General features: G+C 37.4%; 1 protein-coding gene across 1 annotated transcript; it reads left to right on the top strand.

Annotated features, from left to right (window-relative positions):
- The first annotated feature begins 13,859 nt into the window (after nucleotides 1-13,859).
- On the top strand, nucleotides 13,860-15,572 carry LOC107706106 (C-X-C chemokine receptor type 4-B-like). The gene is made up of 2 exons (XM_016509689.1): nucleotides 13,860-13,945; nucleotides 14,218-15,572. Exons 1-2 carry the CDS (start codon nucleotides 13,931-13,933, stop codon nucleotides 15,262-15,264), a joined length of 1,062 nt encoding a protein of 353 aa, XP_016365175.1. The 5' UTR covers nucleotides 13,860-13,930; the 3' UTR covers nucleotides 15,265-15,572.
- Nucleotides 15,573-15,794: the final 222 nt, after the last annotated feature.

The raw sequence follows: 15,794 nt of genomic DNA, 5'->3' as shown, positions 1-15,794 counted from the left end.
CCTAGAGGACGCAGTTCGAAGTTCCCATGAAAGGGAACAATTATTATTGGAGTATTTTACTTTTCTACTCAAAGATTTCATGTTTTATTCAATGTGTTACTTGTCATTTCTTTGTAATTGTTTGTAAAATTTCTACAACAATTATTTTCAGTGTACAAACATACAGACAGACAGTATATATATATATATATATATATATACTGTATGTATGTACTGTCTGTATGTATGTTTGTACACTGAAAAAAAGTGTGTGTGTGTGTGTGTGTGTGTGTGTGTGCGTGCATGCGTGCATAAATAAAAATAAATAAATAAATAAAAAAGTAATATTTTTGTATGTTTATGTAATGTTTCTTGCTGGAGAATGTTTGAAAAAAAAAATTACACAAATCAGTCTTGTCCCAAATTCTGGGCAATCTGGGCAAATGCAAATTTCCTAGAAAATAAATCAGGCACAAAAAAATAAAACAGCTCATATAATATTTATTTTTCTGAAGGTTAAACACCTCCTTTTACGGTCCATTTTGTTGAAAGGGGGGGGGGTACTTTTTAAGAGTTTCAGAGTGGCCATTGACTTTCCACCCATTGAGCAGATAATGGTGGAAAGAAGCCTGGTGGGAAGCCTTGAAACCCTGAGCTGAATGCAGTTCTGCTCCAGATGTGTCACCCTGCCATTTTCCACAGCAACAAAGCACAATCTCCGTGCTCCTCTTGTGTGCTTTCAGAATGGCCATGTCATGTCACTAATCTCTGGGCGCTTGCCTTTGTGTGTGGCTCCTTCAAGCCTGAGCTGTAGCTATTCACTCTGAGCAGGCCACACTTCACACCTTCTGTCCTCCCCCCACCAATACAAGACAAGAGGCCATCTGCCCCTCTAATATATGTCAGGAAGACAAGCGTGCCTCTTTAGGTTTTTGAGACGAGTGGATTTTGAATGCAATTTACAAAAAGTATTATTTGTATATTATATATTACATTTTAATTGTGGAAAAAGGTTTTATTTCATTTAGGGCTCTAAGTGAACCAGGTCACCCAGCCGTGCCACCTCAAAAAAAAAAAGAAAAAGATGACTGCCATAAGTGTAGGGGTGTTAAATATTTATTCATGTCTCTTTAGGAATGAACAGGAGTTTAACACAATCAATATAGCACCTGACGAGTCTCTGCAGCCACTTTAGTTTTGCTTTCCATTGGTTGGTTAAAATGTCATAGAGCATGAGGTCATGGTTTAAAGTGACTTTCTTGATCATGAATAAGCACCTCTCTTCTTACAGGTGACACAAAGGTGAACGCGCAGAACCCTGTCCGTATGACAGACCACAGTGCAAGAGCACACCAAAACAAGATCTTTTTCTGACAGCGGAAAGTGACCTATATGAATTCTAACTTGACAGTGACCTCACTGCGTGTTGAGAAAGGGAAACAAACAAGTCACAACTTCTTGTTTTTAACAGTTGCTCTCACGCAATCAGTGCGCAAAACAGGGAAATGCGCAGATGAGTAGTGTGACAGTGAATCATCAATGTCCTCGGCTATTGATTTAATTTCAGACAGGCAGTTTTATCATGCATAAACAGTCTGTAGTGTTAGGTTAGGGAGTTAACTAGGGGAAGTTTCTCTGAGGTTTGAACAACATGAGAAGCAGCAGCCATCAGCAGAACACAGGCCAGGTTCACACAGAGTTCAGCCACTGGAACACTGTGTTTGAAGAAGTTTGGTAGGCAGTGAAAGGGAGAGCTAATTACCCTGCAGACATCAGCAGACAGCTTCAATTTTTTATTGCGCGTTATTTCTAACTAAATGGCACTGGTAAAAACAGATCTGCAGGAAGGTGCTCAGGCATTTATGCTCAAATACTTCTTAATGTAAGTGATTTTAGAACACCTGCTTTCCAGAGTGTTCTTGTCATTATATCATTGAATAAAGAAGTCAGAAACGGTTTCATAGTTTAAAAGTTACTGTGGGTATGAGGTGGGGTTTATAAATTGACTAAAATGTTTGGGATGTTATTCATTGCTCTCTACATTTATCATTTATTAGTATTATTTATATGTATTAATATAGATCAACTATTATTATAGATACAACACAAAGTAAATCTGTAAATGTCTCCACAGTCATCATACATTTTTTGTGTGCATATTTATTTTACTTTGACTGTTCTCTGTTGATTCTGCCTTCTTACTGTAACAGTGAGGCTGAGGTGGCATTAGAATCCATTTGCAGAAGTTTATTAATAGATTGTGGCCATTCTGTGACTGCTTTGACCTTAGATTCATCCATTCTTACTCCTTGGTGACTGATATGGTAACCCAGGAATGACGTTTGTCTGACATGGAACTCACATTTTTCTGCCTTGATATACAATTGGTTTGCTAGTAGTTGAAAGAGGACGGTCTTGACATGGTTAATATGTTCATCTTCAAACTTTGAGTAAATCAAGATGTCGTCAATGTAGGCTATTACGTACTGGTTCAGAAGGTCCCGGAAAATCTCGTTAATGAATGACTGGAAAACGGCTGGAGCATTGGCAAGCCCATATGGCATAACCTGATATTCATAGTGCCCCCTAGTGGTGAGGAAGGCAGTTTTCCATTCATCGCCCTCTTTAATTCTGATCAGGTTATATGCACTCCGTAGGTCAAGTTTGGTGTAAATGGTAGCCTCACGGAGCTGTTCTAGTGCTGAAGGAACCAGTGGAAGGGGGTAGCGGAATTTCACGGTAACATTGTTAAGTCCTCTATAATCAATACAAGGCCTTAATCCTCCTGTCCTTGAGTGGCCCAGACAGCCTGGGCTTGAACCCAATCAAATATTTCTGGAGAAACCTGAAAATGTGCATCCGCCCCCATCCAACCTGACAGAGCTTGAGAGGTGAACAGGTGAGGTGAAGAATGGCAGATAATTGCAAAATGCTGATGAGCAAAGCTCGTCTTTTTTGCTCAAAGAAAAAAAAAAGACTTCAGCTAAATATTTAGTTATCCAGTCTTTATGGCGGTGTGGCCAAACTCAATCCTCTCCTCAGAGTAGACACATGAAAACACACTTTTACAAAATTTTACAGAATTTACAAAAAAGCACCTAAAGGACCCTCAGACTGTGAGAAACAAGATTCTCTGGTCTGATGAACCTCAATTCTAAGCATCATGTTTGAAGGAAACCAGGCACTGCTCATCACCTGCAGAGTACCATCCCAAAAGTAAAGAGTGCTGGTAGCAGCCTCATGCTGTGGGGCTGTTTTGCTGATGAGCAAAGCTCGTCTTTTTTGCTCAAAGAAAAAAAAAAGACTTCAGCTAAATATTTAGTTAAGGGTATGAATACTTATGCAATGTACTTATTTCAGTTTTTTATTTTTAATAAATTTACGAAGTTGTGACAATTCTGTTTTTGCTTTGTCAGTATGGTGTATGGAGTGTAGATTGATGTGGGAAAAAAGTCATTTAAAGAAGTTTATCATAAGGCAGCAACGTAATAAAATGTAAAAAAAAAAAAGAAAAATTAATACTTTCGCAAGGCACTGTACATCATAATTGATCAATTATTTATTATCACTGCACTATATTGGTCAAATTGCTTCTCAGTGCTTGCTGGATTCTGAAATGTATTTTTAATTTTAATTGGTGCCCATATTAGCAGATTTCAGCTTTCACCTTGTGTGTGTGTGTGTTACGCAGTGTCACATTCCAGTATGTGTGAATCTGGAGCAAGAAGCTCCATGAAGCATTAGATAAGCTGCATTCACAAATTTATTTATTTTTATTTTTTTGGTTAGGATCCCTACGCAGTGTCCACTGATCCCAAGCTACTCACTGAGCAGCCGTCATCAAACGAAACCCTAATTGCACATATTACATGTGTTTAAGGTATGATAACAATGTATCTCTGTAAGTAAATATAAACTGTATTGTTTATATATTGTTTACACCTTGTGTTTTGCGAGAATTGTTTTAGTTTAAGATAATATTTAAAGGGATAATTCACTCAAAAATGAAAAATCATTTACTCACCCTCAAGTTGTATCAAACCTGTATGAGTTTCTTGATGGAAGCCATTGACTTCTATAGTTTTTTTTTTTTTTCATTCTAAGTCTATGGCTACTGTCAATGGTTTGGTTACTAACATTCTTCAAAATATTTTCAACAGAAGAAAAAATTCATATAGGTTTGGAACAAGTGGAGGGTGAGTAAATAATGACATATTTTTTTCATTTTTGGGTGAACTGTGTCTTTAAATTAATGCCACATTGAGCACAAACCCTAAGTAGGCTATAAGCAATAATAAGTAATGCCTAATGGCTGACAAGGTGAACCTAAACTGCACAATGCTGCATTAAAAGTGTGATTTGAATAACAGACCTTTTTTGAATGATTTTATGGTTCAGTATTTTAGGCTTCCCTGATAAATGTGAAATGAGTGATTTGGCCTTAGGAACACTAATCCATCTTCTGCAAAGGAAAAGCAAGGAAATAGGATATGGGTGTCTGAGGACAAAGACAAAGCACTCAGAAGCTGGTTGAGCAATAATTTCTGGTGTCTGACTCTGAGCACAATAATAGGTGATTCAGTCTGAGTAATGAAACGAAAGCACAGGTGTTGTCATCACCTGGAATGATAACATTGATTTAATTAACATCAGCCGTGGATGCCCAAAAAAATGTTAGCACAAGAAATGCTTTTAGTTCTCAATAACAGAACATCTGTTAGGAAACAACAGTCAGAATGTACAATTAGATGTGTAATTTTTGCAGGGTTTTCTCTTTTTATACCCATTTTCTAATGCTTGTGTATTTTACCGTGACTTATTTGAAACACATAACGAAACCGTGCCAAGGAAATGAAGCAAAAATAGTGTCTCATTCTGCAACCTCTATAGAGTTAAGTTCCCTCCTAGACTACCAGCTGCATCTGTTGATGTATCTTCAAGTCACTTCTTCTTGTCAGTTACATATAAAACCAGATGGAAACCACCCCGGGGACGTGGCCCTGCTAATTCAATTAGACAGGCCTCAGCCGTAGCCCTACATATAAGCAGTCAACGGACACCCTGGAAAATGGCAGATTGATCCCCACTGCCACCCTGAAGGCTCAGGGCCCATGATTGATCAGACATTGATTCGATTTGAAGTGAGAGTGAAGAGCACTTTCCTGGGCACTAAGTAAGAGGTCTGAACAAGATTTCCCTTGTCAAATCGTCTGGGTTTTGTGAAGTGACTTTGGCTGTGAACAATAGGGGCTTACATTTGTATGCAACTCAAGCACAATTCAAAACACATTGCTGCGAGTGAGTCAGAACAGAAGAATGTGACATTTTGAGAAATATACAGCACCCAATATCTGTCTAGTTTAAACAAGTTCACTCAAAGCAAGAACTATGTAGGTGATTTTCAGGCCACAGTCTATTGAGATTCGTATCATGCAACCCAAATGGTCTTTAAAACAAAATGTGGACAGTATATATTTGAGATTTCAGCCGGATGTGACAATAGACAAGCTGGCTAACTTGTAATCTAACTTGTGTGCTTACTGGAAACAGTTCAAATGTATAATTAGTGCTGTTTAATGTTTTTATGACCCCCCACTTTTTGTTATGGCTGTTTTCGAGGGGTTTGAGTCTTAATTGACACTGTTAAATGCAGGGGTGTGAAGTAACGAATTACAAATACTCACGTTACAGTAATTAAGTAGTTTTTATCAGTGATTGTACTTTTTTGAGTAGTTTAAAAATTGTGTACTTTTACTTTTACTTGAGTACATTTTAAGTGATGTATCGGTACTTTAACTCCGCTATTTTCCTCCGTTTGTGATCGTTACATGCTTATTTAAAAAAATTTTTTTTATCCATCAACGTGATTGGATAGAGAGATAGTAATAGGTCTCGTGACTTTCGTCAAATCAAATTGTGCATAGAAAACTTTAACCGCCAACTGTTTATCATGGCTGCTGGAAGTACATTCTTCAAGCATCAATTCAGTCGCATCTAATACTCATGAGTACTTTTAAATAGGCTACTCTTTTACTCTTACTCAAGTAGTTTTTTGGACAAGTACTTTTACTCTACTCACACTACATTTTTTGGAAGGTAATGGTACTTTTACTTGAGTATATTTTTTCAGTACTCTTTCCACCACTGGTTAAATGTGAAGTAAACACACAATGCTTATATCAGGATTATATTTTGGCTACTTCACAGCAATCCTCTCAGTTTCGCTGTCTGGAACCTGTCGACAACAGGCTTTATCGGTGAAGACATCTCAGAATTAACAAGCCGTAACAGAAAAAAAGGGAAATTGTGGCGTGAAATGTAATACAAAATAAACTAAGGAGCCGTTGCATACAAAGCTGGGAGTTATATTCCCTGTCTGTCCATGGAAAAAGCCAGGAGGCAGAAACTTTAGCTGGGGGGAAAGGGAGTCCTCTGTTTACTTTTCTTAAAACCCAAAGCCTCATGGGAATCTCCTTTCAGTTTCAGACTTTGATATACCTTAAACATACAAATAACAAGACAGTATTATCTGTTGACATGACAAACGTTTAATGAACAGTGTGTGTGAAATATTGAGTCATATCAGTGTACATTGCCTATAAAAGTCAACAATAAGTAAAAAAAAGTGTCTGTGCATCCCAATGAAAAGTAAATAAAACCATAAATATACTGTAAATATATACTTAAATATATGTATCTGTGAGTACTTGGCATCGCACAGCAGTCAGGCGTCAGAATTTGAAGTTCAGACATTGAAAAGCCTTTAATTATGCCAAGACTTTCACTGTGTGGCCCATTATTATAGCTTACAACCTATGAAATTGAGGAACAAAAACAAGTCATGTTAACAGGTGCTTGTTTTTCATCTTTCTCTCTCTTTCACATCCAGACATGAGGCTCAGAAAAATAACCATTTGTTTTCAGCTTGCTGCAGGCCATTGCTCTGGTTTCGTCTTTCAGGCTTCAAGAAACCAGATCTTGGAGAAGACAAAGTGTGTCATTATATGACTGTGCTGGTTATGAGTGCTTTGTTTCAGTCTGGTGGTTAAGAAATATCTGCATGTCAGAGCTCTGAAGCAGCACTAATATTCTTGATGCTATGGTGTCCATGTTAGTGATGTGAGTTTGCGTCTGGCCTGCAATGTGCCCATTCATTCTCTCGCTACATAAAAATGTCCACTGTATCTGTAAAGATGTAAAAGACAGAAGTTATTCTGTGTATGATATTTTTTATTCTTCTAAAAATATTAAAAACAATTTAGAATTTTTAGTAGTTTATTTAGCAGTTTAGGACTATTTTGTCTCAAAATGAACAATATAATAATATTTAAATTGTATTGAGAATATTTAGTGTTTTAAGATTCTTTTCCTCAAAACTAACATTACAACAAAAGCATTTTTTTTTTTAAATGTTACAATATGCAGTATATTTCAGATTTGTATGTTATTAGGACTATTTTGGCTCAAAAATGATCATTTTACAATCATTAAAATATTTTTTTAAATATGTTTTGAGAATATTAAGACTATTTTGCATCAAAACTACCATCATAAAAATATTTGGAATATGAAGTATATTTAGTATTTTAGGCCTATTTTGGCTCACGACTAACACTATAAAAAATTTATTTAAAAAAGCAGCTTCAAATATTCAGTATGTTTAATATTTTGTATTTTAGTAAAAGTTCTAGGCGATTAAGAATTTGAATAGAAGTCCTAGTACCTTAAGTGACCATAAGTGGATGTGTGGCAGCTTTACACTTCCTCCTGCTTCCTATAGAAATTGGAATATACAATATCTGATGTAAAGTTAGAGGATATAAAGGGATTTTTTTTGTTTGTTTGCACTGATGTTGAGTTTTTTTCTATATCTTGACTGACTTTACCTCAAATCTAACTTGACAGAAGACTAATCACACATCAGTCACCTTATAAATAATGAACAACTCTGAATTGCATTGTGGGTGCACTGAACGCTCATTAGCAGCGTGCTTATGACTCTTCCGTTCACCTACTCATGAGCTCTTATGAGCTGTCATCTGGTGCACCGTCCCTCTTATCGGAGTCAAGTGAAGCAGAATTGAACAGGCCATGTGTTTGATGTGCCATTTCTTCTCTACTTAAGCCACTCTGGCCATATGGGCGGATTTAGAGCAGGGGACGCTTGAAAGGGGGCAAAAGGAGTGGCTGCCCCTCAACCCTTCTGTCACAGATAGTCATAGTGCTTTCCTGCTGGACGCACACAATTGGCTCTATTGGAAGGTCAGACACAGGTAGACTCTGTAATAAAAACAGCTGGTAAGTCGGTCAAAAATGTTATGGGGTGCATTTTTAGATCATTTCCCTCTGATAGAATAACAGACAGAGGGAAGCAGCACCTATGAAATCGATTTCAAAACATTTCTTGAAAAGTGAACCATTTAATGGATATTAACCCAGCATAACAGCTAAATAGCAGCGATAGCACTACATTTAGCTATCAGGCCCATCCCAGGAAAAAGGCTTTGGCTCTTTTGTAATCCGATGTGACATACTAACTCTAGTCTTCCATTGGTCACTTTACTCAGCTTCAGTATTGCACATTAAACCACAATTTAGTCGTTAGTGAAGGAAGGTAGGAACTTATCATGGAGAAACAGCAAACACCCTTCCCTTCAGACTTCATCTCATCCAATAAAGGCTTGTTGAGATGCTGTTGTGGTTTGTTTGGGCTATGAGCCACTAATGAATATAAATGTCAAGCAACAACCCAGGGGAAGTGTCACCATTTGAAATTTCATTTTACCCAACCTATTTTTTCCTTTTTCATTACCCATTCGTTTTCGAAGTGAAGTCATGTCAGGACGTGTGGGTAAAGAAAATGTGCCAGTGATTTTTTTTTTTTCTTATATGCAAACCATAGTGCTTCCTGCTGTAAGTCAACACCACAGATCGAGCACCCACACGTTGCTCATGGTACAACATGTGACTGCCTGTTTTACGAGTTTTCAGTTTTGCTCACGTGTGAACAACATGCAGCAAACCGCCAAAATGAAAGTCAACATTTCTGATGACAAACCACGCTTATCTGAATAGTATAGTGTTTGAAATCGACTCCAAACTTTATGAAGGCACATCTCAGGCCTGACCAACAAATTCTCCTGTGAATAAATGGCCCTCTACTCTCATTTCAAAGCTCAAAGCCATGACCTATAATGCTATAAGAGGAAGAGCTTTCAGAAAGTCAATAAGTCTGCCCCACACCCAAGTAGGAAGCATAAAAAGGTGCCTTCCGTAGATAAGGCAAACCTTTTTCCTTTAAAAATTTCCATTGTTCAATCTTTAAACAGTCCTTTAAGACGTTTCCTAAATGTTTCTGTGATATGCTATAGGCTTAAAACTGTGGTTGTGTATCTAAATCTGCTGAACATTAATGTCATGAATGCATAAGAACTGGATTTTTTCCCTAACACACGCCTAAACTGAGAAATATGCTTTATGATATGTGAGTAACACTATCATTTAGTCATGAAAGATGAAAAATATTCCGAGCTGGAACATGAATGGGCAAATCTTATCATGTCATTGCCCTGGTTATGTTTCACTCGCTCTTTTTGAGGGGAGGTGGGTGAAAAATATGCAGAACACAACCACAAAGAGGCTGGAATTAACTAGGCAACAGCCATCCAACATGATCTGCATGTACCGTTAATAAATATCCCAAAGCAGAACCATAAGTAAAAGATGTTTTCCAGCTCACAAAAAGCCCTTCAACTCTTTTGATCTAAATTATGTGCCAACTCAGAGCAGATATATTAACCCACATGTGATCTTTTAGAGATGTTTAGATTCTATTTTGCATATAGAACTAGTTAATTCAAATGTATCTAATTAAAATGTAGCTAGTATTTTCCCCTTGAAATAACTAAAGAGGATCATTATCCAGAATTTTCTGTCATGTAAATGAATATTTTTTTGTACTGTAATCATGTGATATTTACCTGTTAAATCTGTATTTAAATATTAAGACTAAATTTGACTTTTAAATGTAAAAAAAAAAAAAATCAGGATGAAAAAAACCCCCAAATCAACCTGCTTGGGGGTTTTAATGTCAGATCAAAGCAGAATTTAAAAAAACAACAGTCTCCACACAAGCAGCTTGGTTGTAATAGCTGGAAACCCTGTAGCTCTGAATTTTATGATTAATTATGTATCACTGCATATTTTCCAAAAAATCTTATGAACCAGAGCAGATCCTTCAGCCCTCATATTATTATGAACGTGATCCTTTGCAAGCTTGCTGAAGGCCTTGAATGAGTTGTGGCTGCAAAACAAGCATTGTTTACTCTCTGGAGGCTTTATACATTACGTTCTTTATCTCTGCTGCATTCTTTTACCTTATTTCCATACTCATTCCCTGCTCCTTAGCTCCCTTGCCGCTCTTCAAACTTTTTATTTGAATTCTAAACAGCACATGGATCCTTTGTATTCGGGGTACAGGCGGTATATACAGACAGATTATGTTTAGTGCTCTCAGGACAGGGTATCTTGTATTTCACAGGGGGGATTCTAGCTCTGGTTAGCGAAACACATCCTCCTGACCTGACCCTCACTCATATAATTGAAAGAAAATAAAACATGGAGGCATTGCCAAGTTAATAATTCATCCTGAAACGACCTGTCAAAACCTGTTTTAACTTTCGACGGTGGAGTTTGAGTCTGAATCCATGTGTGAAAATGCTTACAGTTCGCATTTCTCTAAATTAATATTTTCTAAATGAATAATTTTTAATTTCCAAACTTTTCCATTTACTAGTTAATAAGCATTATGCAGTGTGCAGTTGCAACCACAAGCTTTGCCTTTCTGATCCATTATGAAATAGAATAAAGAAAGAATATAGAAAAGATAATCTGCAGATACACTGTAGAAAGGCATATATTTGCTGAGTGATTTATATCATCAGCAAAAAGAACGCTCTAGACTTTTAAGTGTCTGAACTGCAAAGTATGTAGGATCAAGTGTTTATTGTTATTGGACACATGATCCTTAAAAAAGTGCATACAAATTCTGTCATGTCTTCATCTGTCAGTGAACACTTTTACATCTACTTATATTTTTCCTGAGTCACCTTCATTCGTATCCATTACTTTCCAGAGGCCCATGCTGTTGATGTTCCAGTAACACAATGGATGGAGGAATTCCATCTGTGCGGTCCACGGGGCTCTAACTAAGAGCACCATTAGGGATTGACCTAATGAGAAGACAGACATCTCAACAAACACTATAAGAAACCTATAAGTTGACTAGATGGCAAAGATGTTGCTCAAAAATTAAATGAATAAATCACTTAAATAAGTGTCTCATGTTTCAAAGAAATGCGATTCTGTCATGCATGGATGAAATTTAGTAGAGTCACAGAGAGTTTGGATCTGTCATGAAATGAAAGTCTAGGCATATGATGGAAGTGACTGCTTGACCTTCTTCTGTCATCACTCACGGTTCCTTCAACAATCAGAGTTCTACACCAAACAAATTGCAAAGAGGACCAGAGGAGACCTGTCATCTAGTTATTCACACTACAAGGCCTAAGCCACCACAAGTAAAGGCCTTCACGCTGTTCTTCACCCAAGAAACACGATGTGATCATAAACAAAACTGCTGGGATATCTGGGAGGACATTTTCGGTGGTGGAAAAGTTCACTTCAAGAAAATAAAACATGGAGGCATTGCCAAGTTAATAATTCATCCTGAAACGACCTGTCAAAACCTGTTTTAACTTTCGACGGTGGAGTTTGAGTCTGAATCCATGTGTGAAAATGCTTACAGTTCGCATTTCTCTAAATTAATATTTTCTAAATGAATAATTTTTAATTTCCATACTTTTCCATTTACTAGTTAACAAGCATTATGCAGTGTGCAGTTGCAACCATAAGCTTTGCCTTTCTTATCCATTATGAAATAAAATAAAAAAAGAATATAGAAAAGATAATCTGCAGATATACTGTAGAAAGGCATATATTTGCTGAGTGATTTATATCATCAGCAAAAAGAACGCTCTAGACTTTTAAGTGTCTGAACTGCAAAGTATGTAGGATCAAGTGTTTATTGTTATTGGACACATGATCCTTAAAAAAGTGCATACAAATTCTGTCATGTCTTCATCTGTCAGTGAACACTTTTACATCTACTTATATTTTTCCTGAGTCACCTTCATTCGTATCCATTACTTTCCAGAGGCCCATGCTGTTGATGTTCCAGTAACACAATGGATGGAGGAATTCCATCTGTGCGGTCCACGGGGCTCTAACTAAGAGCACCATTAGGGATTGACCTAATGAGAAGACAGACATCTCAACAAACACTATAAGAAACCTATAAGTTGACTAGATGGCAAAGATGTTGCTCAAAAATTAAATGAATAAATCACTTAAATAAGTGTCTCATGTTTCAAAGAAATGCGATTCTGTCATGCATGGATGAAATTTAGTAGAGTCACAGAGAGTTTGGATCTGTCATGAAATGAAAGTCTAGGCATATGATGGAAGTGACTGCTTGACCTTCTTCTGTCATCACTCACGGTTCCTTCAACAATCAGAGTTCTACACCAAACAAATTGCAAAGAGGACCAGAGGAGACCTGTCATCTAGTTATTCACACTACAAGGCCTAAGCCACCACAAGTAAAGGCCTTCACGCTGTTCTTCACCCAAGAAACGCGATGTGATCATAAACAAAACTGCTGGGATATCTGGGAGGACATTTTCGGTGGTGGAAAAGTTCACTTCAGTTGATCTGATTAAATTAATATGTAAGAGATACTGTATAGTCAGATGGTCTTTAAAGGAATTTACACAAAAATGAAAATTTGCTGAAAATGTATTCACCCTCAGGCCATGCAAGATGTAGATGAGCTTGCTTCCTCATCAGAAACAAATTTGGAGAAATTTAGCATTACATTGTAGTCCAAAACAGTTCTAAACAAATATGTTGGTGGATTTTGATGTGACAGGACAACAGGGGGTGGACTTTTTCACTGGAGGAAAAAGTTTGAATTTAAAACGCCTTAATGATGGATTTGTTTCTTACAGACTTGCAGCTTTTCACTTCACAAGACATTATTTGATGGAGTTGTGTGCATTACTTGTGGATTATTGTGATGTTTTTATCAGCTGTTTGGACTCTCATTCTGACGGCACCCATTCACTGCAGAGGATCCATTGTTAAGCAAGTGACATTATGCAAAATTTCTACAAATCTGTTCTTATTAAAAAACTAACTCATCCACATCTTGGATGACGTGAGTTTTTTTTTTCTTTTGGGTGAACTGTTCCTTTAGCACAAAATAAACCCTGATCAGAATGATCAGGATCCCAAAACAGAGTGGCTTGTATTGTCCTTCTGGGAATTAATTTGCGATAATGACCTGCTGACAGCTGCTTAGCAAATAAATAAAAATGACATCAAATATTAAATTGAATTTAAATTATAATATAAAATACGTTTTCAATAATAAAAATAAACTTCCTTAGTCATTGTAATATTTGTGGTACATTTGTGATAGGCCTCTCTCTCTCTATCTATCTATCTATCTATCTATCTATCCATCTATCTATCTATCTATCTATCTGTCTATCTGTCTGTCTGTCTGTCTGTCTATCTGAATTTGTAATACAAGCAGTGCCATTGATAGCAGCAAAAAGTCTGTGTACAAACGATTTTTGTAACAGGCAAGAGTGAAACATACAAATATAAAGGTTATGTCAATAACCGTTGGAGGCAGCGTACATTCATAATACTGCCCACGAGAGCGCTGCCCTGCTGAGCTCCGCCTACGTGATGGCCCCGCCCTGTTGAATAAAAAGGGGCGTGTCAGACTCTTCAGAGGACTATTTAAATGCTGCTGCAGGAGATCCGTTGACTGAAGTGTGTGGAGACTTTTTGCGCGGATTTTGCGTTCATCTATTTGAACGACATGGACTTTTACGACGTAAGTTGATTTAGGACAAATGTAAAACGCTCTGTAGTCTGATATTTGATTAATTACTTGTTAATAAGGCTTAGTCTATTTATTTTTGTCATGCACTTTGGGTGTCACTGTTTACCATTTAGTTTAAAAATCTTTTTAAAATAAAAAAGTTCTTTAAAACATATGTTTTAATGTTTTTAAATATATTTTTAATTTGCAATGTTTGATTTAACTTTGCGATTTTTAACATATTGTTTATGTGAAAGTAATCAATATACTGTTATTTTCTGCAGCACATCATTTTAGACAACAGCTCAGACTCCGGATCTGGAGACTTTGACTTTGACGAACTCTGTGACCTAACAGTCAGCAATGACTTCCAAAAGATCTTCCTCCCTACTGTATATGGGATTATATTTGTCCTGGGAGTCATTGGCAATGGACTTGTGGTGCTTGTGATGGGCTTCCAAAAGAAGTCAAAGAACATGACAGACAAGTACAGGTTGCACCTCTCCATCGCCGATCTCCTGTTTGTCCTCACTTTACCCTTTTGGGCTGTGGATGCAGCCAGCGGATGGCATTTTGGGGGATTTCTGTGTGTCACTGTCAATATGATCTACACTCTGAATTTGTACAGCAGCGTTCTGATTCTGGCCTTCATCAGCCTGGATAGATATCTGGCGGTTGTCCGTGCCACAAACAGCCAGAACTTTAGGAGGATGCTTGCAGAAAGGGTGATCTACCTTGGAGTTTGGCTCCCGGCGACACTACTCACTGTGCCCGATCTGGTGTTCGCCAAAGTCCACAATACGGGCATGAATACGATATGCGAGCTCACCTACCCGCACCAAGCGAACATGGTGTGGAAGGCTGTGTTCCGCTTCCAGCACATCATCGTTGGCTTTTTGCTGCCTGGTCTGATCATTCTGACCTGTTACTGTATCATCATCTCAAAACTGTCCAAGAACTCCAAAGGTCAGGCCCTGAAGAGGAAGGCTCTGAAGACAACTGTCATCCTCATCCTCTGCTTTTTCATCTGTTGGTTGCCTTACTGTGCCGGCATCCTGGTGGACACTCTGGTGATGTTGAATGTCATTTCTCACAGCTGTTTCCTGGAGCAGGGTCTGGAGAAATGGATCTTCTTCACTGAGGCGCTAGCATACTTCCATTGCTGTCTCAACCCCATCCTTTATGCTTTTCTGGGAGTCAAGTTCAGTAAATCTGCCCGTAACGCTCTGAGCATCAGCAGTAGATCAAGTCACAAGATGTTGACCAAGAAAAGAGGTCCTATATCATCAGTATCTACTGAGTCCGAGTCATCCAGTGTCCTGTCCAGTTAATGGACACTTGAACATAAAACTTTCCTACTTGGATGACTAAGCTTTCATTTTTATTTATTTATTTTTTTTAAAAAGGACTTTACTACACTTTTGTATATTGTAATCTCGTTGTGTTGTTAATTATTTTGTAACACTTATTTTTCTGGTGTTTTTATTCAACTGCTTTTTTAATGTTAGTACTTTTTTTTTCTTTGTACTTTTATTGCAAAACCTAAAGGCAGAGCCTTGACAAAGTCTGTATACTTGCAGAGGTTCTTCTCAGGAAATGTTAGCAAACTGTTGCATAGTCTTTTGGCTGATTCAGAACGTGTAGTGTAAATTATTTGTACATAGTTCATTGTTTGCTATTGTGTGTGTGTGCACTTAGCTATTCCTATTCCCCCATAAGCTTTTTGATATTTATTAAAATGGTAGCTCACACTGTTAAAAAAAGGGGTTGTAATTTAATCATGTCACAATTGTTGCATTTTGACTCCTGTTTCTTAATAAAACCTAAAAATCACCAATTTTAATGAGGTCTGACAGTGTTG

The sequence above is a fragment of the Sinocyclocheilus rhinocerous genome, unplaced genomic scaffold, assembly GCF_001515625.1.
Source record: "Sinocyclocheilus rhinocerous isolate Xijiao unplaced genomic scaffold, SAMN03320098_v1.1 scaffold3341, whole genome shotgun sequence".
In the NCBI taxonomy this organism is placed as follows: Eukaryota; Metazoa; Chordata; class Actinopteri; order Cypriniformes; family Cyprinidae; genus Sinocyclocheilus; species Sinocyclocheilus rhinocerous.
The sequence above is the reverse complement of the archived record's forward strand: the minus strand, read 5'-3'. Positions and strand labels throughout refer to the sequence as shown.